The 26,201-nt window shown below is 39.1% G+C and overlaps 2 protein-coding genes and 1 long non-coding RNA gene across 3 annotated transcripts; 2 read left to right on the top strand and 1 right to left on the bottom strand.

Moving 5' to 3' along the window:
- The first annotated feature begins 3,079 nt into the window (after positions 1–3,079).
- On the top strand, positions 3,080–4,966 carry LOC148115489 (ovomucoid-like). The gene is made up of 4 exons (XM_087885074.1): positions 3,080–3,195; positions 3,727–3,755; positions 4,290–4,399; positions 4,754–4,966. Exons 1-4 carry the CDS (start codon positions 3,141–3,143, stop codon positions 4,797–4,799), a joined length of 240 nt encoding a protein of 79 aa, XP_087741200.1. The 5' UTR covers positions 3,080–3,140; the 3' UTR covers positions 4,800–4,966.
- Positions 4,967–5,241: 275 nt separating this feature from the next.
- On the top strand, positions 5,242–7,617 carry LOC148115488 (ovomucoid-like). Its single transcript, XM_087885167.1, has 4 exons — positions 5,242–5,256; positions 5,511–5,573; positions 6,976–7,085; positions 7,361–7,617. Exons 1-4 carry the CDS (start codon positions 5,242–5,244, stop codon positions 7,404–7,406), a joined length of 234 nt encoding a protein of 77 aa, XP_087741293.1. The 3' UTR covers positions 7,407–7,617.
- A 14,550-nt stretch (positions 7,618–22,167) lies between these two features.
- On the bottom strand, positions 22,168–24,477 carry LOC148115487 (uncharacterized). Its single transcript, XR_015731955.1, has 3 exons — positions 24,312–24,477; positions 23,961–24,020; positions 22,168–22,279 (listed from the first exon to the last, which is right to left on the bottom strand). It is a non-coding gene; the product is annotated as an uncharacterized LOC148115487 (long non-coding RNA).
- Between the last annotated feature and the right edge of the window lie 1,724 nt (positions 24,478–26,201).

The raw sequence follows: 26,201 nt of genomic DNA, 5'->3' as shown, positions 1-26,201 counted from the left end.
TCCAGTCTCTTCCGGAAATCTTCCAGTGATGAAGTGCCCACAACCTCTGAAGGCAAACTATTCCATTGTTTGATTGTTCTTACTGTCAGAAAATTTCTCCTACATAAAAAGTGGAACAACCTATGCTTCAAAGAATCACTAGGGATAGTAATATCTGGTCACAAATATAAGTTAGATCTAGTGGCATGCTACTGTTGACCTGAATCAAGAGGATTGGCAAAGGCATCCTTGATATATGAATTCCTGGTCATGAACTTATGTAAGCCATTCATCTTCTGTATAACAGCATTGATTGACTGAATCTTTCTGATCCTTAAATTTTGGACTGCAGAATTCTAAAATTCTAAGTTGGCAACAGGGGCCATTTCATGTCTTCTAGGTTGTTTTGTTTTATTTTAAATATAGCAAATCATGTTTTCCATGCCCTTTTAAAATTCAGATCTTGCTAGGTTCCATATTTTCATTCTTAGAAATTTGGAATATTTCAGAAATTCTGTCTTGATTACTTAGGAGAGGTTGTGGTTTAACTGTAAGAAACCAGACTGGCAGGCTTACACATCTATAGAAATCCAATGTATTATTTACTTGTAAAGCATACTATTGTTTCCTATGAGAAGCTAGTGCTTATTCAAAATGGTGTTTAAAACTGTTCCTCTTTCTATATAAAAATTAATGCTGAAATTTACACGGCCCACAAATAGGATGTTGTTCTGACCTAGGCTTCCCCAAAAAGCATGAAGCCGAATCCTGATCCCGACAAAACTCCTTTTATTAAAGAACCAGTGACTTCCTTTCATTCACCTTAAGCAAAGTCTTTCAAGGGAGAATTTACAGTCACAGACCTTATCTGGCTTGGAGAACTGCCAGGCTGATATCTTCAAAACTTGGCAAGGAGTATCGGAGAGTCACAAACCAATTAGGTTAACTACTTGTCTGCTGCAAACTCCACTCCCATTTTGCTCCTCTTTAATTCCTTCTGAGAGGGACCATTCATCATCCACCTGTGGCCTTACTCCCAAGTCGACCCTTGTTCTTTAGCTGTTCCCTTCGTCTGGCAACTCTGCACATGTACACACTGGGAACAGCTCCAGCTGTTCGTCTGCCTCACTGATGTCTGACTCTGAAGGCAGCTGATAACTTGCATCCTGCCCTGGCCCACTCTCTGCCTCCGATGCAAAGCCCTCTTCCAAGCCTTCCCCAGACTCCAGGACTGGCCCATGTTCCTCCCAAATATCCTCAGTGTCCAAATCTGGCAGGCCACAACAGATGTGACCTCTAATGAGAGGGATGGTAGTTGGCAATCAAAATAGTGAGGAGAAACACAGAGACACCCTTGTGCAGAATATAGATGGATGGTTGTCATCAAGAAGAGGAACTAGATTTGTTTTCTCTTACTCTCAGTGGCAGGACCAGAACCTTTGAGTTGAAAATGCAAGGAATCTGATTCAGATGAGATATAAGTAGGGATTTCCTATTGGCAAAAGCATGTATCAGTGGAAATAGGAGTTACCCCAGATATGATCCCCTTCACAGGTTCTCTTTAGACCCGGTATATGTCTCTCTGACAAGTTTCAGGTGTTCCTGCTTTGAGCAGGAGCTTGGACTAAGTGACCTCAGAGATCCTTTCCGACTCTGTTTGAGATGACAAAATATGATTTCTCCAACTTTTCTACAGCTTGGTGGGGGGATATCCCTGATAACAACCGCCACCCCCCTACCCCTACCCTGGGCCGTCAGCTGGTGTAGCACCCGAAAACCTAGTGGGCAGAGTTCAGTCAGGGGGACCCCTCCCTCCGAGCCCAACCAGGTTTCCGTAATGCAAGCCAGGTCTGTGTTCTCCTCCTCAATCAACTCATGGATGAGGGGAGCTTTGTTAACCACAGACCTGGCATTAAAGTAAAGATAAGCTTCAGTTGTTCCTGCTTTGAGCAGGAGTTTGGACTTGGTGACCTCAGAGATCCTTTCTGACTCTGGTTTGAGATAACAAAACATGATTTCCCCAACTTTTCTACAGGTTGGTGGGGGGAAGGGGAAGGTAATTGGATGGAATATGCAGGTTCATGCTATTCATGGTTTACTAAAATCAACTGTATTGATTTACATCCAATTATTATGAAGAATGTTGTAACCAATATGGCTGGAGGGAAATGAAGGATTGATGATTGATTGGCTGATTTATTTAATATGACCCTGTTAATCTCTAATAACATAGGAAGAGACCACTAATTAATTTAGAGCTGATCATTGGATGACACACAAATCTGTATATAAGATGTTATATGTAGGAATGGCTCTCGTTGCTGCAGACAGGTTTACCATAAGTAGATTATTCAGGGCTGTGCCTTGAAGCTTGTTCTGTTTAATTTCCTAGTGCTGTGACCCCATTTATTGGGAAGCTATTATTATTACTATGGTTCGTCAAAGAGTCAGCCAGATCTTCAGACTGGATTTGGCATTTTTGTCCACATATGAAGTCCTCCCCAAGGATCTGTGAAAAGCATATATTGATGTCCGATGGTGTTAAAGTTATCATCACAGGATGTAAGCTGTTCTAAAACTGCCTTTTGCAATTGACTAATGGTGATTTTGTCAATGCTGATGGTGTTCAAGTGTTGCTCTAGTTGTTTTGGGATTGCACCCAAGGCGTCTATTATTGGTGCCACATTTGCTTTCTTTTGCCACAGACATTCTATCTGCAAGACTTGTATTTTGTTATCTTTTCCAGTTCTTTCTCTTTTATTCTGCTGACAAATCCTCTATCCAGACTCCTTTGTCTTTCTTATCGCTTGTTAATTCTGCTGTATTATGTGGCTGATGATAGTCTCTGTGACTCTAAAGGACCAGAGCACTGTAATTTCATCATTTTCATGCAGAAGTTTACAAATATTTAAATCAGGAGAGAGGTGCTTCTTGAATTCTGGTTAATTGTGTAAAAGGAAGTTTACAAACTGACCAGCTTGCCATAGATTTCACCAACAGCCAATTCCACATTCAATTGCATCCGGAAGGGAGAGATTTCATCACCAAAGTAGTCAGGATATGCATATATAGCCTGGAAGGGCAAAGGAAAGCTGTGAAGCCTCATCTTCAGCATCTGCTACTCCAAAGAGTCCTTCCTCAACCAAGTTCTGTGAGGAATCATGAAGCCAGGAAGCTTTCTGCTGCTTGCTCTGCTCCTCTTCTCATTGTACTCTGGTAAATTCTGTTTACTACTCCAGCTTTTCCTTTGTTGAGAGATTGGAGGACACCCTTGTCTCCAGGAAAAAGCAGACAATAGTCCACATATATCTTCAAGGCTGGCTCAGTGGGAAATAATTCTTGCTCAGGGGATCTGCCCAAGAAGCAAATAAAAATTGGAGGCTCTTGGTGCAGAATTGGCTATTCCACTAACCAGAGGTTTTCCAGTTGTGACTCATATTTCCTAAGAGGTCTGATGCAGCATTCCCAATAGTTGGAATAAAGTGGTTCTTTCAGGTACAGAAGCAGAATTCCTGTAGAAATCAACAGTATTGAATTTCCTATTGACATCCCCATCACCCGTAATGGTTTGTTTTCACTGGATTTTGTGTTAATGTTTTGTTTTTATTTCAATTGGCCAAGGGTTTTAATGGGAGGGGTGGAGCAAGGGACAGGGGAAATTGAAATGCACTAGTAAATTATAAAAAATAGGACGTAATATGGAATTGTTTCAAATGTTCATATTTGGCATGGTTTTTTTTTTTCCAGATATTGCTGCACAAAGACTCAATTTAAACGTGAGTACTTTTAGTTATTAAATTTTACTTATTAAACGAAGTCCTTGGATAGGACCCAGAAGTGTGGGTGCATAATAATAAGCCCATGCCTACCCCTCCCCATCACCATCACCTTTGCGGCTAACATGTTGTAACCTGTGATACAATAAGATTCAGAATGATTTTTCAGGCAGTTTCCTCTCATCTTCCTCCATCAGGCCAGTTCTGTTTCTATCCATTATGTGCATATGGAGCCTTAATAGTAAGGCAGGTGTTGCAAACTATTCAGATCAAAACAAAAATATAGACTATAAATTCTAATTCCTAAAAATCCCAGATCCATTTTCCAGCATTGCTGTTGTATAATGGTCTATAATACAAGAAGCTGGACCACCTGGAACAGGAAGGGACTTTGCAGAAGAAAGAATTAAAAGTTGATGGGATAAAAAGAGATAATCAATTTAGCCCAGGGTATTCAAATTGTCAACAGACTTGCCCCCTTAAAAAGAAGAGCAGGGCTGTCCTATGAAATGAATCATTTGCTTTTTCCCATAGGTTTATTGTCGGGGGTACCCAAGACGCCTCTGCCCCCGGGATTATAGACCCCATTGTGGCACTGATGGCAGGACTTATACCAACAAGTGTCATTTCTGCAATGCTTACGTGTAAGTACATGTTTCACTCTGTGCAACTACAGAAGAAAGCATTTGGATCGGAAGCCCTGGATTTCTAGGCTTCAAAAAAAAAAAAAAAAAAGTGTGCAAACTTATCCTCCTTTCAATTATTTTACTCAAAAACCATTTTGTGCCACAGATAAGTTGCATGGTGGTTCCAAGGAGAATATGTTACTAATTTTAGGGGGAGAGGGAAGGATAGGCAAGTTGTCACTTTCAGAAAATGCCAAGTAATATTGCTGACTGTTAACAGACTTTTGGCTGGGTGAGCCACTATAGTGGATGTATCTCTCTAGATTTTTAATTTAGTTTTTATCCCTTTTTCCCTTTCCTGTGTCTCTTCAGTCGCAGTGGAAGAAGACTTCGGCTGAGGCGCTTCAGAAGATGTTGACATCTTAAAATGTAGAAGACTAAGAAACATTGATTAAGGATATCTCACCATCTTTATGCCCTGCTCATTAACATCCCCCCAAAATTCTGTTCTTCCCTCTGATTCTGCTCTGTTGCTGTATTAAATGTCTTTTGCAGATTTATCAATAAACAAAGCAAAGCATTATATCTCCATGAATCTTCTTTCGGAACTTGTTTCCACTGTACCAGATTTTTTAGGTAAAGTTGTTGTTGCATAATTGAAGAAAACCAAACATCTGGGATAATAAATTCAAGAAAAAATCAATCTCTATAGAGACATGATTAGAAAACTTAATAAAAAAAACCTTCATAGATGTAGTGGGAATGGTAACAATTATTTCTTTGGGTTTTATTGCAGATTGGGGTCCACTTGGGGTATCATTGCCTATTCCTCTTAATAGCTTTCCTATAAGAAGGAGTAAATGGTCACCTTTGAGGTATGGCTAAGTTGGGGAAGGGAGGACCACCCAGAAGAGGAGAGGACCACATGGTCCTGTGCTCTCTATATAAGACTCTCCAGTCTTATATAGGAAGGAGTTACTACTTGGCAACTTAATAACAATCATTCTGTCACAGTTTATACTAATTATGACAATAGGTCCAGTTTTCTGTGTCATTAAAAAGAAGGATGGATTACAGTTATAAAGTGAATAATTGGTCATTCACTTTATAACTTTACTCTGTTCTCCAGTGCCCAAAACTGGCATTTGCCCTCTCAAGATCCCATCAGACTGGATTGTTCAAAGATAAAGATGTGAGTATAGAAGATCTTCAACAAATGATGGGAAAAGATGAACAGAATATTCAGAAGACAAATGAGAAATTAGTAGGAGTGGGAGAGGAGACAAATCAAAATACGTTACAAGAAGACAAAGACACTGAAGAGACAATAACAATAAGTACTCAGAATCAAATAGATAATTTAGAGTTTACAATAGAACAGAGAAAAAAATGGAAGATTTCCGAAAAATAATGAAAGGGTAATGGATGTAAATGATGCAGCAGAAGGAGACAAGGGGTAAGGCAGAGGGAATATTCAGTCTGTGCAAAAATGTTAGAAAGAAACATAAGATTCCAAAAGAGAAATATAAAAGAGTTATCAAAAAGTCAATAAGTGATGAAATTCTAAAAAGGCTAAGATATGATGGATAGAGATAAAATATCTTGCAATATGGTGATTGTATTAAAAATAATAGAAAATAGTAGAAAATAGTAGAAAGTATAAATTGGGAAAATAGTAGTACACATATTGACATATAATAGAATTTATTAGAACCAAAAATATATTAAGGTTAGGAGGTGGAAGATTATGATTAGGTATATTTAAATGTATTATTATTAGCAGTCTGTAAAAAATATGTTGAAACTTATAGCTTTTAAAAACTATAAATTCAGGGGACTTAGAGATATAATTCCAGGACTGATTAAACCTTATTAATAATTGGTTTTATTGGTGTTTCTAGAAAATTGAGATATTGGAATTATGGTGGAACATTGAGTAATATTTAAAATATTAAAATGTTAGTGATTCAGCAGGGGATAATGAGCACATTGTATGAAGAAAAGTTATAGATGTTTAAATATATTTATGGAGAAAGTGATAAAGAATCATAAAGAGAGAATGGTATTGTTTAAAGGGAAAGATGTAAATGTAGAAGAACCCCAACAAATGGGGGGAAAATAAGTACAAATTGGGAAAATAGTATTATATACACTGACATATAAAAGAATATATCATAATTATAATGTGCACACCACACAATTAAAAACATATGTACTGCAAAATGTAAATAATTTTTTTTAGTTAGTGTTACTGAGCTGTTTCTCTTAATGTATCTTATGTGCATATGGAGCCTTAATAATGAGGCAGGTGTTGCAAACTATGCAAATCAAAACAGAAATATAATGACTATAAGTTCTAATTCCCAAAAATCCCAGATCCATTTTCCAGCATTGCTGTTGTATAATGGTCTATATTACAACAAGGTTGACCACCTGGAACAGGAAGGGACTTTGCAGAAGAAAGCATTAAAAGTTGATGGGATAAAAAGAGATAATCAATTTAGCCTAGGGTATTCAAATTGTCATCAGATTTGCCCCCTTAAAAAGAAGGGCAGGGTAGTCCTATGAAATAAATCATTTGCTTTGTCCCATAGAATTATTGTCAGGGTTTCGCAAAACGCAACTGCCCCTGGGATCGTAAACGCCATTGTGGCTCTGATGGTAGGACTTATACCAACAAGTGTTATTTCTGCAATGTTTACGTGTAAGTACATGTTTCATTCTGTGCTTATCCTCCTTTCAAGTATTCACTCAAAAGCTATTTTCTGCCACAGATAAGTTGCATGGTGGTTCCAAGGAGAATATGTTACTAATTTTAGGGAGAGAGGGAAGCATTGGCAAGTTGTCACTTTCAGAAAATGCCAAGTAATATTGCTGACTATTACAGACTTTTGGCTGGTTGAGCCACTACAGTGGATGTATCTCTCTGGATTTTTAATTTAGTTTTTATCCCTGTTTCCCTTTCCTATTTCTCTTCAGTCACAGTGGAAGAAGACTTCGGCTGAGACGCTTCGGAAGATGTTGACATCTTAAAATGTAGAAGACTAAGAAACATTGATTAAGGATATCTCACCATCTTCATGCCCTGCTCATTAACACCCCCCCCCCCCAAATTCTGTTCTTCCCTCTGATCCTGCTCTGTTGCTGTATTAAATGATTTTCACAGATTTATCAATAAACAAAGCAAAGCATTGACATATTGACATATAATAGAATTGATTAGAACCAAAAATATATCAAGGTTAGGAGGTGGAAGACTATGATTAGGTATATTTAAATGTGTTATTGTTATTGTTTTTTTTTTCCACAATATTTTTTATTTTTTCCAACATAACACATAAAATACATCTCTTTCGAGAGCGAAGTCTTGATCCGGTCATGAATAGGTACAATCACTTACATTTTAAAAAATGGGAAATTCACAATTTCCCATTATATATTTTAAAATTCAAAGTCAAAACATAGAAAAATTTTTAGTGATAAACTCTAATATCTTGATCAGAACAATTCTATTCTATCACCACCAATTTAATTTCCAAGTACACATTTAATTCATTGTTATGTTCATTTATAAGTTCAATTATCTCTGGTTCTTTTCCAAGCTCTCTTCATTACACCTTTTAACATCAATATTAAAACATTAAAAAAAGAAAAAAATATTCTAATCTCTTGGTCTAATTATTTACCTTACAATTTCTAACCACACATCGTAGTTTCAACTTAGAAACAGATCTATTTTTTATTTCAAATAATAAATCAAAATTCAGTCCATATGTCTTAATCTCTTGACCCCTTCATCAGATCTTTAACCCTTAAAGCTTTGTCAATTTGCCTTTAGTTTTGCATATTTCATATTCTCAAATTTATCTCAAAATCCCTATCCTCCTCCCTATCTCCTCCTAATTGGCTGATTTCCAGCATTTTATTGTTTGGCTGATTAACAGCATATCCTCCTCCATACCTCCAACTTTTGTTTGGCTGATTTCCAGCATGCTTTATTTTGGCTGATTTCCAGCATAGTCACCTCCATATCTCCTCCCATTGTTGGCTAGTGTCCAACGTATTATATTTTGGCTGATTTCCAGCATCGTCTCCTCCAAACCTCCCATTATTATTTGGCTGATTTCCAGCATACTTTATTTTGGCTGATTCCCAGCATAGTCACCTCCATACCTCCCCCCCGTTGTTGGCTAAAGTCCAACGTATTATGTTTGGCTGATTTCCAGCATCGTCTCCTCTATACCTCCCATTATTGTTGGGCTGATTTCCAGCATATTTTATTTTGGCTAGTTTCCATTTTAATTAGTTCACATATAATAGTGTTATTGTTATTGCTATTGTTATTGCTATTGTTATTGCTATTATTATTGTTATTGTTAACAGTGTGTAAAAAATATGTTGAAATTTGTAGTTTTTAAAGACTATAAATTCAGGGAATTTAGAGATATAATCCTGGGACTGATTAAACCTTATTAATAATTGGTTTTATTGGTGTTTCTAGAAAATTGAGATATTGGAATTATGGTGGAACATTGAGTAATATTTTAAATATTAAAATATTAGTGATTCAGCAGAGGACAATGAACATATTGTATGAAGAAATGTTATTGATATTTAAATATATTTATGGAGAAAGTGATAAAAAAATCATAAAGAGAGAATGGTATTGTTTAAAGACAAAGATGTAAATGTAGAAGAACCCTAACAAATAGGGATAAAATGAGTATAAATTGGGAAAATAGTATTATATACACTGATATATCATAATTATAATGTGCATATTAAAGTTATTAACCATATTAACCCTAACTCTAACCTTAACCCTGAGGTCTGAATGTGTGAAGAGCTCTGTTTCCTGATTATACTGACACTGATGGATTGGTGCCAAAACAGGCATTTGTCCTGTCAAGATCCCATCAGACTGTGCCCCAATGACCAAAATTATAGCAATGTTATAGCAAAATTATAGCAAGAAGTATTTCTAAGTATAAGATTTACTGTTTAGCTAGAGAAGAAAGCATTACTAGAGGTAGCCCTGTCCTTCTCCTTGAACAAATAGATTAATATTTAAATTGATTCTCGTTGTGAATATTTACTTAGAAAGGTATGATTTTCTCTCCTAAATGGATTTTGTACGACTTTCAAGCAGAATATTTTATCTATTTTAGGCACTGCAACAGAGGAGGTATGCTTTCAGGATCTCTCTAGATGACCTTGTTTAATTGAGAAGACTCAGTATGCCTGATCTGAGTAGATTGGGGAGGGGGGGGGAATTGGAGCTAGGCAATTCTTCAAATTAACTTCCCAGTTATCTTTCTATGTTACTATTCTGAAACAACAACTTCAATCATATCTTACATATTTCATTATTATATTTTAAAATGCATGATAAATTCATTAATAATCAAATTGGTATATACATGTTGGTTACTGATATCAACTAAGTCAGGAGAACTTTTCTCATAATGGCAATATCACTTCTCCATATAGTATAATTCCTGAAGGTGGGCCACTAACATATTGGCACTAGAATCTTCCTCAACATCTGCCTTGGATATCTGTATATACAGGAACTCATTCCCATTCAGAAGCATTCAAATATGAAATTCTACCATCTGCTCTCTGACCTGCGAGACAAAGAACATGTTCTCCTTTGAGAGGCATAGCTTGATTATCAGCACAAGGGTTCAGCATGTCTTCTTTTCAGAAAGCAGGCAGCGTCCAAGGCAAAGGAATCATCTTTAAATGGTCGTTCCAGATGTAGGGTTGCCAGGTGTCCACTATTTGAGCGGACAGTCCACTTTTTTCACATTATGTTCACTATTTTTTTTCACAAAATAGTGGACATTTTTTTTTATTCAAAAGCTTTATGATGAAATGGTACGTAATCTAAAGCTGTACAGTCTAAGAGAATAAGGATAGGAGAATCGCGTTTTGTCTTTTTTTTCATAATTTAGAATGAGACAAAGATTGAATGCTCATTGCAATAATCACATTTTACACAACAGCGCAAAAAATGCATTAAAGCAGTTATCTTTTGATATTGAAAATGTAGTGCTGAAGGTTTTTGCTGAATTTTCGAATTCTGCGAAGAAACGAGAAGAGTTGAAATCATTTTTTGAGTTTTGCGAGTCAGAATTCCATGAAGTTTTGTGCCATGTTCCAACACGTTGGTTAAGTTTGTTTAAAGCGGTCGAAAGACTTCTTTTAAACTGGATACCTCTAAAATCGTATTTATTTCTCTTGGATCTGATGAGTGCCATAAGGTTATCTGGAATCTTATTTCGGATCAGGAAAATGAACTCGCAAAGGACGATGAACCAACAATTTCAGAATTGTATTTATATTTCATGTACTTCTTCATGTCAATAATGCAAGACACCCTACTGAAGCTGGAAAGCAAGAAAATTCTTGCATGTGATCTTCACATTATCATGTGTAAGCTGCATAATTCTTTGCAAAAAAAATACGATGAGCAGTTTTTTGGAATGAAAGTTTTATTTGCCTTACATAAAAAACATTTGCCTGAGAATGCCGTGCAAAAGTTCAAGAAAGAAGCCATCAACGTGTATCAAAGAGTCATTGCGTACCTAGAAAAGTGGTATAATTTCACCAATTCAGTATATGAGACGCTAAATTGTTTCAATCTAATTGATCGCAATAATCCTCCAACTTTAAAAGAAATGACGAACATCTGGTTATTATCACTGTGGCGAGAAGAACTTCCACCCAACACTCTCTTCAATTAAATTTCTGCCTTAGAAGAAGTTTATGTTCATCTGCAGGGCGATTCATCCCTTGATAAGTGGACGTACTTTTTCAAGAAAGAGCCAGCTCCGAGTTTACTGAAACTGTTCTAGTATTCTGCATCAATTCCGGTATCAAATGCAAACGTTGAACGAATTTTCAGCATCATGGGAAATTTGTGGACTGACGAATGTAACCGACTGCTTGTATCAGTTCAAAGTGAACTTTGTATATTTTTTAATATTTCTCAACGTTGTACTGAAATTAAAGAATTATTCCTTAAATGCAAAGAATTGATCAAAGCTACGCATTCAAATAAAAAATACACACGACAGCAAAGTAAAATGTAATTTAATATTTTACGTATTATTATAATATATTTGATGTTTTGAATTTTAAGTAAAGTTTTGAAGTGATTATTTTAATACGTGTTAAAATGTTTGTAAGAAAATATATAATTTAATTGTAATTTTTCTTTATTTTTTTACTACTTAATCCCTCCCGCTTGTCCGCTATTTTTTGGAAGCAGACCTGGCAACCCTATTCCAGAGTTCCATCCCCATCACCAAAAAACAGAGTTTCCATGCTTTGCCTTCCTTAATCTCCTCCAAATGAAGAACAGCCAGTTGCTTCTCCAGGAATGAACAATGTAGTTGATTGACTCCCTGGGTAGTTCTTGGTTTGTGATGGCAACTGAGACCAGGATTGCCTGTGCTACTTGATGTGGCCACAAAATGAGATGGGTGACTGCAGCACCTAGTGATGGCAGTTTGACAGTCAGAGTTGCCATCATTAAGCAAGGACCAAGCAGGAACTCCAGAAAAGAAATAATACAATCCCAACAACCTACTCCTATGAGCACTCCTAAGGTCCATTTCACTACCTAGTACCTAAGAAGATATGTTTCTTTCTTTCAAAGGCTGTCTGCTAAATTCCACACACAACCATTTCCCCTCACTCCTTTTTTTAAAAAATAAATTTTATTAATTTTTCCAAGTTAAAATCCACATAAGATAAAAACATTGATTATACATAAAAACAAAAACCATATATTCCCCTCCCTCCCTCCCTCGCCCATTCATAACACTAAACATACAAACACGTCTATCCCGGCAGATAATATTCCTGCCCTCATTAATAAATAATTATGCCCACAACACAGAATAAAGTAAATAATCCCCAAATATGGTTTTCATATAATTATCTTTCAATCTAGATAAATATATCTCTCTTCATATTGACTTAGGCCCTCACTTCATCTTAATCCGTTTATTCAACCACCGATACCAACTGTCCATTATACAAGTCCACCATTGATGGAAATACATGCCTCTGGTTTTCTGACATTTCCAACAGAACTCTGATGCACCCAGAAACATTTTAGCAATTCTTGCTGGTGGGAGGTGCCACCTATACAACATTTTATATGCATTTTCCTTGAAAGACGTTGCCGTAGTCATTTTAATATTTTCCCCCCACATTTGTTGTCATTTTTCTAAAGGAATCGAGTACCCAAAATTCCTCCCCCAGGCAATCATAGTATCTTTTACAACCTCCTCTCCTATCATTCGCTCAAGCAATTTGAGCGAATATTGTGCATACATTTTGGTTATGTATTTATGGTCCTCTCCCAATAATATTTTATCAAAACTCTGTTCCATCACATATATACCATAATTATCTCTATCTCTCCTGTAACAAGATTGAACTGTAGCGTAGGTCCACCAATCTAGCCTAATTCCTTTGTCAGCCAAATCTCCCCTAGATCTTAATATCCTTTGAGCATCCACAAGATCTTTATATCTAAAAAATTTATCCTGTTTAAGAGCTGTTGGGTATGTCGTCACTTCTATTGCTGAGAACCAGGTTGGAATCTTAGTATAGAATTTTCCTCTAAATATATCCCAGGTTTCCAGCAGTGTTCCTCAGATTGCCGGTTGTGAGTCCCTCCTGGTGAAGTGGGGTCATGGGGTATAGGTGGGCTTGCTGATCACGTACCTGGCTCCCTGCCACATGGCAGCGGCCCTGCCCGAATGCCTTAGATAATGTCTCTTAAAATACTTATACTGTTGCGCTTTCTCTCTCCATAGCAGTGCATGCCAGCCGTGTTCTAGGTCGTGCCCTTCTAAATCTAATAAAGACCTCCTCTTCAATAACACCCAATCCTTCATCCAGGCCAGCAGTGAAGCTCGATAATATAGTTCCCAGCAGGGGAGGCTGAAGCCCCCACTCTCTCTATGTTCTTGTAGCATTTTGAGCTTCACCCTAGGCCTTTTCCCCTGCCAAATAAATTTCAGCATGACTCGATCCAGACCTTTAAAAAACCTTTTATCTAGCCTTGCCGGAGCTGATTGAAATAAAAATAGCCATTTAGGCAAAACGTGTGTCTGGGAGGGGCAGATATGGCGGGAGCAGAAGGCGATATCATGTTATGGGAGTGCACACTTGCTGTCTTCGAGCGGTGGCACGCTCCGGCCTCCAATGCTCCTCTCGTTCCCCAGGTTGCACAGACCCTCAGGCCCTGGGCCTTCGGCTGATGCTATGCAACACCAGGTCCATGGTAAATAAAGCCCCCCTCATTTGTGATCTAGTTCAGGAGGGGGGAGCGGATCTGGCAGGAATTATGGAGACCTGGTTGGGCCAAGAGGGGGGGTCCCCCTCATTGAAATGTGCCCTCCTGGTTTCTGCGCATTTCATCAGCCGAAGTCACAGGATAGGGGCGGGGGGGGTGGCAGTTGTTATAAAAGAAGGTCTTGGTCCGAGGGAGGCCAGTGTTCCTCAGATTGCTGGTTGTGAGTCCCTCCTGGTGAAGTGGGGTCATGGGGTATAGGTGGGCTTGCTGATCACGTACCTGGCTCCCTGCCACATGGCAGCGGCCCTGCCCGAACTGCTCAACATTATAGCCGGGGTGGCGGTTGATACCCCGAGGCTTATGGTCATGGGGGATTTTAACCTGCCATCCATCGGTGAAGCATCTGAGGCAGCGCGGGAGTTCATGGCTTCAATGATGGCTATGGACCTGACCCAGTTAGTGCATGGCCCTACTCCCACAGGGAGAAACACTCTGGACTTGGTTTTTGTCTCTGGTCAGTGGTTGAATGATCTCGATATTGGGGATATAGTGACTGAACCCTTGTCATGGTTGGATCATTCCCTCCTTCGCCTTGACCTTCGAACTGCTACACCCCACTGCAGGGAGGCGGAACCGATGAGGTGGTTCTGTCCCAGGCACCTGATGGACCCGGATCGGTTCCAGATGGAGCTTGGGCCATTTCCTGAGGCTCTGGCTCATGGCTCGATTGAAGACCTGGTGGCCGCCTGGGATAGGGCGGCCGCAGGAGCTTTGGATCGGGTCGTGCCTTTGTGGCCTCTGACTCAGCACCAATCTTGCTTGGCTCCTTGGTTCACTGAGGAGCTGAGGGAGATGAAGCACCGGAAAAGATGCCTGGAGAGCGGTTGGAGGGCCAGCCAGTCTGAATCTGACCGAACACTGGTAAGGTCTCATATTAAGACTTACATTGTGGTGATAAAAGTGGCAAAATGTAACTATTTTTCTGCTCCTATTGCATCATCAGATAACCACCTGGCCACCCTGTTTAGGGTGACCCACTCCCTGCTCCTTCAGGGAGGGTAGAGCCGAGGACTTTGTACAGTATCTGTATGATAAAATTGCTCAGATTCGGGAACATCTGGACTCTGACGGGGTAGATTCAGGGGGGAGGATGGAGGCAGGTCTTGAGAATATTATCTGGGAAGAGTTTGATTCTGTGACTCCCGAAGACATGGACAGGATACTGAGTAGACTGAATGCTGCCATATGTTTATTGGACCTGTGTCCCTCCTGGTTGGTGCTGGCCTCTCGGGAGGTTACACAAGGCTGGCAGGGGATTATAAATGCTTCTTTGAGTGAGGGTGTCTTTCCTGCCGCCTTAAAAGAGGTGGTGGTGAGACCTCTCCTCAAGAAGCCTTTCCTGGACCTGGCAGTATTGGCTAATTACCGTCCAGTCTCCAACCTTTGCTTTGTTGTGAAGGTTGTTGAGAGTGTGGTAGCACGGCAGCTCCCTCAGTACCTGGATGAATTGGCTTATCTGGATCCATTCCAGTCGGGCTTCAGGCCTGGGTACAGCATGGAAACGGCATTGGTCGCATTGGTTGATGATCTCTGGAGGGCTCGGGACAGGGGTTGTTCCTCTGTCCTGGTCCTATTAGACCTCTCAGAGGCTTTTGATATCATCGACCATGGTATCATGCTGCACCAGCTGGAAGAGTTAGGGGTGGGAGGCACTGTGTTGTGGTGGTTCTCCTCTTTCCTCTCTGATAGGTCACAGTCAGTGTTGGCAGGGAGGCAGAGGTCGACCTCGAGGCCCCTTGTATGTGGGGTGCCACAAGGGTCGGTCCTCTTGCCCCTTCTGTTCAACATTTATGTGAACCCGCTGGGTGAGATCATCCGTGGTTTTGGGGTGAAGTACCACCAGTACGCTGATGACACCCAGCTGTATATCTCCACCCCGGACCACCCCAATGATGCCCTTGAAGTGATGTCCTAGTGCCTGGAGGCTGTACGGATCTGGATGGGGAGGAACAGACTCAGGCTCAACCCATCCAAGACTGAGGGGCTGTGGTTTCCGACATCCCGATATAGTCAGTTGGTGCCATCACTGACTACTGGGGGCGAGTTGTTGACCCCCACGGAGAGGGCTCGCAACTTGGGGGTCCTCCTGGACTTACAGCTGTCTTTAGAAGAGCACTTGATGGCTGTGGCCGGGAGGGCATTTTATCAGGTTCGCCTGATTCGCCAGTTGCGTCCCTTTCTGGATCGGGACTCATTAAATATGGTCACTCATGCCCTCGTCACTTCCTGCCTGGACTACTGCAATGCTCTCTATATGGGGCTCCCCTTGAGGAGCACCCAGAGGCTCCAGCTGGTCCAGAATGCAGCCGCACGGGTGGTTATGGGAGTGACATGGCGCTCCCATGTGATCCCCCTCCTGCGTGAGCTGCACTGGTTCCCGGTGGTCTTCCGGGTGCGCTTCAAGGTTTTGGTTACCACCTTTAGAGTGCTCCATGGCTTAGGACCGGGGTATCTACAAGACCACCTTCTGCCACCAGTAGCCTCTCACCGACCAGTACGCTCCCATAGAGAGGGGCTCCTTAGGGTGCCGTCGGCCAAACAGTGTCAACTGGCGGCCCCCAGAGGGAGAGCCTTCTCTGTGGGGGCACCTGCCATCTGGAACGAGCTCCCCCCAGAGACACGGAGGATCCCGGATCTGCGCGCTTTCCGTCGTGCCATTAAAACATTTCTATTTCAGCAGGCCGGCCTGGCCTAACCTCTCTTTTAAATTGTTTTTAAAATTTTTTTAAATTTTTAAATTTTAAATTTGTCTTATGAATTTGGCGTGTTTTAAATTCATTTTCTGGGCCAATTATTTAATTGTATTTTAATGGTTTTTTAACATTTGCATTATATGTATTTTATTTGGCTGTTCACTGCCCTGAGTCCTTCGGGAGTAGGGCGGTATACAAATTCAATTAATAATAATAATAATAATAATAATAATAATAATAATAATAATAATAATAGTAATAGTAATAGTAATAGTAATAGTAATAGTAATAATAATAAAATCATAAGCAGGCAAAATCATAGAAGAGGATGGAATAGAACTAGAGAATGAAGAAATGATAAAGGCAGTAAAATCAGAAGAAGGCTACAAGTAATTGGGGATTTTAGAAGCCTCTGACTTAATGCATAATAAAGTCAAGGAATTAACTTCAGCCAAGTACATTCGGCGAATTCGTAAGATATTAATGTCCAAACTGAGTGGAGGAAACATCATAAAAGCCATAAATACCTGGGCTATACCTGTGATTAGATACTCTGCAGGAATAATTGACTGGATGCAGATGGAGTTAGACAATTTGGACAGAAAAACAAGGAAGCTTATGACAATGAATCATGCCTTGCACCCTAAAAGTGATGTTGACCGATTATATTTACCAAGAGCAGAGGGTGGTCGAGGACTCCTACAAGTAAAGCAGACTGTGGAAGAAGAAAAATGCAGCTTGAATGATTACATCCAGAAAAGTGAAGAACCAATGATTAAGGAAGTAAATAAAGGAGGCCTTTTAAAGACAACTAAAACAAAAGCAGAATATAAGAAAGAAGTAACTGAGCAGCGAACTGAAAATTGGAAACACAAAGCTCTGCATGGCCAATACTTGAAAAGTATTGAAGGCAAAGCTGACCAGAAACTAACTTGGAAGTGGATAAGATCAGGAGTACTGAAAAAAGAAACAGAAAGCTTTATTTTGGCAGCTCAAGAACAAGCCCTAGCCACAAACTGCATGAAGGCAAAAATTCAACATGTTACCACCAACAGCAAATGCCGCCTCTGCAATGAGAAAGATGAGACAGTCGACCACCTGATCAGTGGATGCAGCAAAATTTCACAAACTGACTACCTACAACGCCATGACCGTGTTGCTAAGATCATTCACTGGAAATTGTGCCAGAAGTTTGGATTTGAGTACAGCAAAAACCACTGGGAACATCAGGTTGAGAAAGTTTTAGAGAATGAGACACTCAAGATCTTGTGGGACTTTAGGATTCAGACTGACAGGCACTTGGTCCACAACACACCTGACATAACAATAGTTGAAAAGAAAAAGGTATGGTTCATTGACATTGCAATACCTGGTGATGCACGGATTGAAGATAAGCAGCAAGAAAAAAATCACAAAGTACCGAGATTTGCAAATTGAAGTTGAGCGACTGTGGAAAAAGAAATCGTGTGTTGTCCTGATTGTAATTGGAGCCCTTGGAGCAATACCCAAAGGGCTACCCCGCTATTTAGAAATTCTAAATTTGCCGGACTTGAACATTTTGACTCTACAAAAAACCACCTTACTCGGAACAGCTTACATCCTCCGACAATACCTTAACAGTTCCTAGGTCCTTGGTTAGGACTCGAGCTGCTGAGCTATTAACCAGCCTCAAAGGCTGTGAATCTCACTAAAGATTAACTAATAATAATAATAATAATAATAATAATAATAATAATAGCTGCTATCCATCCCATCAAAGACAATTGTAAATTTTTCCACTTCTCCAGGTCTCTTGCAGTCTGATCATATAATTTAACAAAATTATTTTCCTTAATTGTAGAGCACCGGGCTGTTAACCAAATTCCTAGATATTTAATTTTATTTACAATTTGAACATCCAATCTAGTTTCTAATATATCCTTCTGCATCTTTGGAATATTTTTGACCAATATCTTGGTTTTATCCTTATTCATTTTTAACCCAGCTCTCTACCATATTCTTCTATCATCTCTATCAATTCTGGGCCCGACTCTAGAGGGTCTTCTAGAATGAAGACAAGGACATCTGCGAATGCCTATATTTTAAATTCCTGCCTTCGTACTTTAAGTCCTTTAATTGCTGGGTTATTCCTAATTTGCCTGAGGAGAGGTTCCAGTGTCAGAATAAATAAAAGCAGGGAAAGCGGGCAACCTTGTCTCGTATCCCTACTGATTATAACCTCCTTTGTTTTTTCCCCATTAACTAAAACCCATGCCACCTGGGAAGAGTAAATTGTTTGTATTGCCTGTGTAAACTTTTTGCCAAATTCCATTTTACGAAGCTGGGATAATATAAATTCCCAACTCACACTGTCAAATGCTTTATAAGCATCAAAAAAGATGCTGTTTTTCTGAATGGTGTTCATAATACTCAAGAGAATTTAATATTACTCTCAGATTATCTCTCAACAATCTATGCAGTAAGAAACCATTCTGGTCTCTATGTACGAACTGATTTAAAAAAAACCTGTAGTCTTTTTGCTAGGATGGATGCAAACAATTTATAATCAGCATTGAGCAAGGCTATTGGTCTATAATTCTTAATATAGGTGGTATCGGCCCCTTCCTTAGGAAGGAGAGAGATATACGTCTCTTCCCAAGACTTTGGTATTCGTCCATCATTCAGCACTTCGTTAAAGACATCGCGCAAGTGGGTCTTGATCACTTTCCAAATTACATTATACACCTATACAGGCAGTCCATCTGTTCCAGGGGTTTTACCACTCTTCTGTTTTTTCAGACTTTCCTCTATTTCCCCCTCTGAGATATTTTTGTTTAGCATATCTCTTATCTGATCTGGTACCCCTGGCAAATTCTCTAGGAAACTGAATTGCTTTCGACTAGTGTCTTCTCTTTGATATAACTTCTGAAAAAAATCATACGCTACTTTTCCACCCCCCCAGTACTCGCCACTAAATGACCCAATTTATCCCTTAACCATTTAATCTTTCTGCTTTCTAGTTCCTTTTTCAATCTGCTTGACAACCATTTTCCCACTTTATTGGCATATTCAAAATAATTTTGCTTTGCTCTCCGGATTTTTTGCACTAACTCAGCTTGGTCCAATAAATTCATATGGTGCCTTGCCAATCCTCTTGCTTCTTTCACTATCTTATCTGTCGGTTCCTTTTTTAATCTCATTTCCCATTTCTCCAACCTGTCTGCCCACGCTAGTCTCTCCTGCTTATTTTCCTTCCATTTTTAGGCCATATATTTAATCACGACCCCTCTCACCACTGCCTTAGCCGTGTCCCATATTATTTGTAAAGATGTATCCTCTCATCTATTTTCTTGGAAGAAAAGAGCCAGCTCCCGTTTTAACAACTGCACAAAATCCTTATCCTTGCACAATTCTGCCCTCATCATCCATCGTCCTCTGCTGCACTCTCCTTTCCAGGCAAGTATTAAAGGGTTGTGATCTGACCAATCATTCCCTAAAATTTCAACCTCCCGTACCATTTCTCCTAATTCCAACAACATCCATATCATATCAATGCGGGACCATGATTTATGCCTGGGAGAGAAAAAGGTACACTGGTCCCTTGTTGGATAAAAGTTCTGCCACATATCCTGTAGTCCAAATTCTTCCCTTAATTGGTTCCAAATTGCCGGCAACGTCTTCCTACCTTTCTTTTTCACTTTCGCCCTTTTCCAGATTTATAATCCTTCTCTCTATCCATTATAGCATTAAAATCCCCCATAATACAAATATGTTCATACTCTAATTCTACCTATTTTTTATATACCCTTTTATAGAACTTCCTTTGATTACTATTAGGGGCGTAAATACTCACCAGCAAGATACGTCTACCATACATTGTTACTTTGACCATTAACAATCTTCCCACTTCATCTGAGTATATCTTTTTAGATTCTATATAAGTTTGAACATAAATTGCCACACCCCGCTTCTTTTGGTCTGCCAGAGAAATGTATAACTCACCCAATCGTGAACATCTTAATATATCCATGTGTTTCTTCCTAATGTGGACCTCCTGGAGACATATTATACCAGTTTTTAATTTTTGTAATTTTGAAAAGATCCTATTTTGTTTTATTGGAGCATTTAGTCCATTAATATTAATTGAAATCAAATTTCCAAACTTCTCCATATCCTCACTTCGCTGTGGCTTTCGCCTTTGTTGTTTGTCTTGTTTCTTGTCGGGTTCCTGGGATTTCATCTTCACTTATATCACTCTTTCCTTCTTTCTTTGTCTCTTTCAGTTTCCCATCCTTTTCCATTCTGTCACTCTTCTGGTTCTTGCAATTCTTTTGTTCCAGTTCTTCTTCACTACCGGGTTTGCTTGCATTAAACTGGTTTTCATAGAAATTGTGTGCATCTCAAAGGTTCTCAGTCTTCACTCTCTTTTCCTGCCACGTCATCATCAATCCCTCTGGGAGCAACCACAGATAAGGAACCCTATATTTCCTTAATTGTTCTGTCAAGAATTGGTATTTCTGTCTTTGCTCATGAACACGTCACGGGACCTGCTTTAATATCACAATTTCTCGGTCCTTATAAGTAATCTTTTGATCCCTAGTGCTCTGATATAATTCTTCTCTTAACGATTTTTTACTAAATCGGACGTGTATTTCATGAGGTAATTTATTCTGCCTGGTATAATTTGTATAGACTCGGTAGACCTCTCTCTCCCAAGCACACCAACTACTATTTCCCCGATTATATCTTCAAGCTGCTCGTCTTTTGCTTCCGTCACATTCTGAAATCTAAGATAGAAGGCAGCACGATCCATCTCCAAATGAATTATCTCCCCTTCCAACTCTCAATTTACTTGCATTAATCGTGCTTCACATCTGTCCATTTTATTCTCTGATTTCTCCACTTTTATTTCTACTCAGTCAAATCTTTGTTCATGAGCCACTAATATTTCTTGAACTTTCTCATATTTTGAGTGGATATGCATGATTTTCTGTTTGATACTTGCCATTTCCTCCTGCACATCTTCAAATTTTTTCATTGTCTGTTCCTGATTCTTTGTAATAGTGTTTTGTATCATCTGTAGCATATTTTGAAGTTCCTGTCCTCTGACCCCTTTTTCTGGGGGTCTTACATCATCCGCCGATCCTCTTAGTGCTGGAGATGTCGCCGTGTGAGTGGGCACCATTGAAAAGGTTAAGACCTTCTTCTTTGTCACTGTCGACATAATTGCAAGCTTCCACCACCTAACCCACTCTTGCACGCACTGGCTCTTCATCCAAAACGATTACAAAGTAGTTTTAGAGTCAAGAGCCAGAAATCCAATTTTCTACTCAATTCAATCCCCAAGAACCAGAAATTGAGTGCAATGTCTGAAAGTGAATCAGCCAAAAAAACAAAAACAAAAAACCATTTCTCCTCTTTTCTTGCACAGTAAATTTCCAAGCCACCATAAGGTGGTGCTATTGCCTCAGTCTCAGTTAGATCAGCTCTTCCTACCTCTTGTCCCAGCGAAGCTCTTACTATTCAGCACTTCCAGAGAAACTCAAAAATGCAAGTCACAATGGCTCCTTACTCACTATCAAGCCCAGGTAAGTCCAGCTAAGTCTGATTCAAGAATATAGAAAGTCCCAGGATTTTCCACAAAACACTTCAGTCACAGCACTCTTGAAAAACCCACACCGATCTTCTCAAAAGGCATCTATATATCTATATCCACAAACACATTCCCATTTGAATGCATTCAAATATGAAATTTTATCACCTGCTCTCTGACCAGGGAGGCAAAGCACATATTTTCCTTTTAGAGGCATAGCTTGATTATGAGCACAAGGGTTCAGCACTTCTTTTCTGAAAGGCAGGAAGTGAGAGGCAAACAGTTATGGACCCACCACCAAAAAACAGAGTTCCGTACTTTGCTTCCCCCAAACTCCTCAAAATGCGAAACAGCCAGTTGCTACTCCTGGCATGAACCATGTAGTTGGTGGACTCTCTGGGTAGTTCTTGGTTTGTGATGGCAACTGTGATGAAAATTGCCTGTTCTAATTGATGTAGTCATACAACAAGTGATCATGTGAGTACAGCACCTAGTAGTGGCAGTTCTGACAGTCACAGTTGCCATCATTAAGTGAAGACTAAAAGAGAACTCTTGAAAAGAAGTAATACAACTCCCAACATAGCCATTTCATTTCCCTCCTTTCTTTTTAGAAGAAATCACATGTTTTGTTTCTAAAAGCATAGCTTGATTATGAGCACAAGGGCTCAGCACTTCTTTTCTGGAAGGAAGGCGGTGTCAGAGGCAAATAAATCATCTTTAGGAGGTTATTCCAGAGTTCCAGTCCCATCACCAAAAATTTCCCTGCTTTGCCTCCCACAATCTCCTCCAAATGAGGGACAACTAGTTGCTTCTCCTGGCATGAACAATGTAGTTGGTTGACTCTATGGGTGGTTGGTTTCTAATGGCAACTGAGACCAGAATTGCCTATGCTAATTGATGTGGTCATAAATGTGAGACATGTGACTATAGCACTAGTGATGGCAGTTCTGGCAGTTACAATTGCTATCATTAAATGAAGATGGTACTCCAGAAAAGGAGTAATCCAGGTCCAACAACCAACTCCTATAAACACTGCTAAACTCCATTTCACTATCTACTACCTACATAGCAGTGGTGGGTTGCCTCCGGTTTGCACCGGTTCTATAGAACTGGTAGTAAAACCGGCGGGAGGCTCCACCCACTGACCCCGACGTCATCAAAATGCTTCTGTGCATGCATCTCATCTTTGAAAGCATAGTGTGTTGATTCAGGAGCTATGAGTCACATGATAAATGACAGAAATTTCTTTACTCACCTCGACCAGAATGAAACAGAAAAAATCACACAGCTAGTGGGCAAATAATAGAATGAGAAGAAATAGGAGGTGGTTTTCTTTACTCTCCTTTTTCTCAGAGTGTCAGCAGAAAGGTACTTCTGAAAAATGTACTGTATGTCCCTGCTCTTGAAACTAATCTTTTGTCAGTGAAGAAACTCACAAAACAAGGCAATGTGGTAACCTTAAAAGGGAACAGTTCTGTCATCACAAAAAGAGATATCTTACATGCAAAGGCAAAAATTACAGATGAACTGTATCAGCTGAATTGCAATCAGGTAGTTAATATTGCCAAAGAGGAAAAACATTCTGTTAAGTATCAAGTGACAATTCAAATAGCCCTATCAGGAATCAATCCTGAGAGCGGGAACTTTAAAGAAGCGTCAGTGGCTGAAGCCAGGGACAGCTCCCGTATAAAAGGAGCTGCTGGGACTGATACTGCCTTTGCGATTAAATAAAGGTATTAACTATACTGCGAGTCCTGTCCTTCTTGAGCCCACAATCTAACACATTCCAACTGCAGCAGCAGTGGCAGCTGCTCTGTGGACAGCCAGGAAAGCAAAAATAATATTTGTCAATCAAAGCAATCTCAGCACTTTAACTATTTTTGTAAATCCATGTGACTCACAACAAACTATGATAGCGAAGTCAAAACATCTTACCTGACCTTGAAATAACGTATTGCCTCAAATTTCTGCTGAAGACGATCCAGCAGATGGCGCCTAAGGATAAAATAGAAACTGATACATTAGAATTCTACAAACTGTAAACCTTCAGTGCCAAAATGAATGAAACGTATTTAAGTGTGTGCATGTGTGTGTAAATATAGTCTATGTATAGTTTTGTATAACATTTGTACAAATGTGTTCAATTTTGGGTGGTTAGGGAAGAAGAGAGGAGAGAAAGGAAATGTGTACTGTAGTACGGTTTTGGAATGGATCTTTGCAACATGGTAATAGTAAATATATTGTAAAGAAGGGTAAGTAATTAGGAGAAGTACCACCCCATCTTACCAATCAGTGGTGGGTTTCAACCAGTGTTACAACCGGTTTGCTTCATGCATGGGCTTTTACGCACGCACGTCAAACTTGCGCTCCGCAAGTGAACATACAAAATAAAAGTGAACATACAAAATAGATCCAAAGAAAAGAAAAAGAATAAAGAAAGGACTCCTGCCTCTTCCTATTTAATGCCCTGCAAGGTCCTGGGGTTACATGGCAACCAGCATTGCTGGGATTGTTATCGCTAAGTGAGGTTGTGACATGATGTCATGCTTTATGACCACATTGTTTAGTGACAGGTATTCTGGGCCCATTTGCCATTGTAACTTGTATAGACTATAGAGAAAGCTGTTCGTCATTTTTTTTTTCATTTTATTAGATTTATATACCGCCCTACTCCCGAAGGACTCAGGGTGGTGAACAGCCAGAAAGATAAAACAGACAGACTACAAAATTTAAAAGACAATATAAAAACCCATTAAATAATTTGGCCCAAAACAATTTAAAACACCCCTAATGTTTTAAAACCAATTTTAAAAGTTACAATTAAAAGGGAAGTTGTCATGAGTAATGGAGTGGCTAAAATTTCCTAATCATAACATTATTATTATTATTATTATTATTATTATTATTATTATTATTATTATTATTATTATTATTATTATTACAACTATAGAAGGATTACCTTCAGTCAATGGACTTTACACTTATGGTATAAGGATACAAATGAAAACAAAATCTAGATGGTGCTGTGAGTGCATGTATTTTGCCTCTCTCCTGATTAAAGAGTTTTCAGACTTTGAATCATCGAACTGTATGGATAAAGACTTCCATCTGGGTAAATAAAACTTTACATGATATTATTTTATTTTTAATGAGCTTCAGGAATGGCAACTAGACCCAAACATTCAAAAGTTAGTTTAATTACAGCTGCATCACCATCTATCAAGCCAAGTAAGATGGCTTCCTCTAATTTGTTAAAAGAGATCCTGGCTCATGTATAGGTCTTGTATACAACAAGGTCTGACAACATTTAGATGTTATTTAAAAGATATGCAAGAATATGTTTTAGCTTGCTAAATAGCTTGCTATGAGGCTCAACTGGTTGCCCGTGAAAATATTACGTAAGCCTGTCGCAATATTTTGGATAAAGAAACTATTTACTCACAATTGTGCAGGAAAACTCTACATAGGACTGATAACCTCCAAAGTCAATCAAATTTTGCTGAATTTATGGAAGATTTTTTCAACAAGTTTATTTCTTTGGGAACAGATTTTCTAATTGAGATTTAATCATGGTATTAAAATTCCTTTAATGAGAAGGATGACTGAAACTAGTTCTAATATTATTATTGTGCGATTTCTCCATTTTACCACAAGAGGTGAGGTTTTATGCATATTTTGCCAGAAATCAGTAAATGCATATTTTGCCAGGAATCCTTTGAAGTGGGGTTCTATTCAAAACAAGATATGAATTTATCCTGATTTCACTAAGGAAGTTTAGAAGAAAAGAAAAATGCTTTACAAAAGCTCAAAGTCTTACCAGATCAATATAACTTCAATATTTTGTGTATTCTCCAGCCGTATTCTATGTTAATCAGCAAGATCAGATCCATAGATTCAACAATCCTTTGAAGGCAGAGGCCTTTGTCCTATCTTTAAAATCTGCTGGTGGTCAAGCCTGATTGGGTTTCATTCCATGGAATCAACTGCAGGAGAAATCTGAGTTCGCCTAAATCAGTTCCCCAGTAAAAGTCTTCTTTAAAAGTCCCTCTATTTGATTTTTTTCCCCTGAACTCTTTCTTTATATTTTATATTTATTTTGATTGCTCTCAAGCTACAGTCTGTGCAAACTGTCAACCATTTCTTTTTAACACATGATACATTTTATTTTGAAATAGT

The sequence above is a fragment of the Pantherophis guttatus genome, chromosome 2 (assembly GCF_059756535.1).
Source record: "Pantherophis guttatus breed Tessera chromosome 2, ASM5975653v1, whole genome shotgun sequence".
In the NCBI taxonomy this organism is placed as follows: domain Eukaryota; kingdom Metazoa; phylum Chordata; class Lepidosauria; order Squamata; family Colubridae; genus Pantherophis; species Pantherophis guttatus.
This window is presented reverse-complemented; position numbering and strand designations above follow the sequence as displayed.

Coding starts and splice junctions, on each gene's coding strand:
- LOC148115489 (XM_087885074.1), top strand. CDS start 3,141: ATGAAGCCAGGAAGCTTTCTGCTGCTTGCTCTGCTCCTCTTCTCATTG. Junction 3,196..3,726: donor CCTCTTCTCATTGTACTCTG/GTAAATTCTGTT, acceptor TTTTTTTTCCAG/ATATTGCTGCACAAAGACTC. Junction 4,400..4,753: donor CATTTCTGCAATGCTTACGT/GTAAGTACATGT, acceptor GTGTCTCTTCAG/TCGCAGTGGAAGAAGACTTC.
- LOC148115488 (XM_087885167.1), top strand. Junction 5,574..6,975: donor GATTGTTCAAAGATAAAGAT/GTGAGTATAGAA, acceptor TTTGTCCCATAG/AATTATTGTCAGGGTTTCGC. Junction 7,086..7,360: donor TATTTCTGCAATGTTTACGT/GTAAGTACATGT, acceptor ATTTCTCTTCAG/TCACAGTGGAAGAAGACTTC.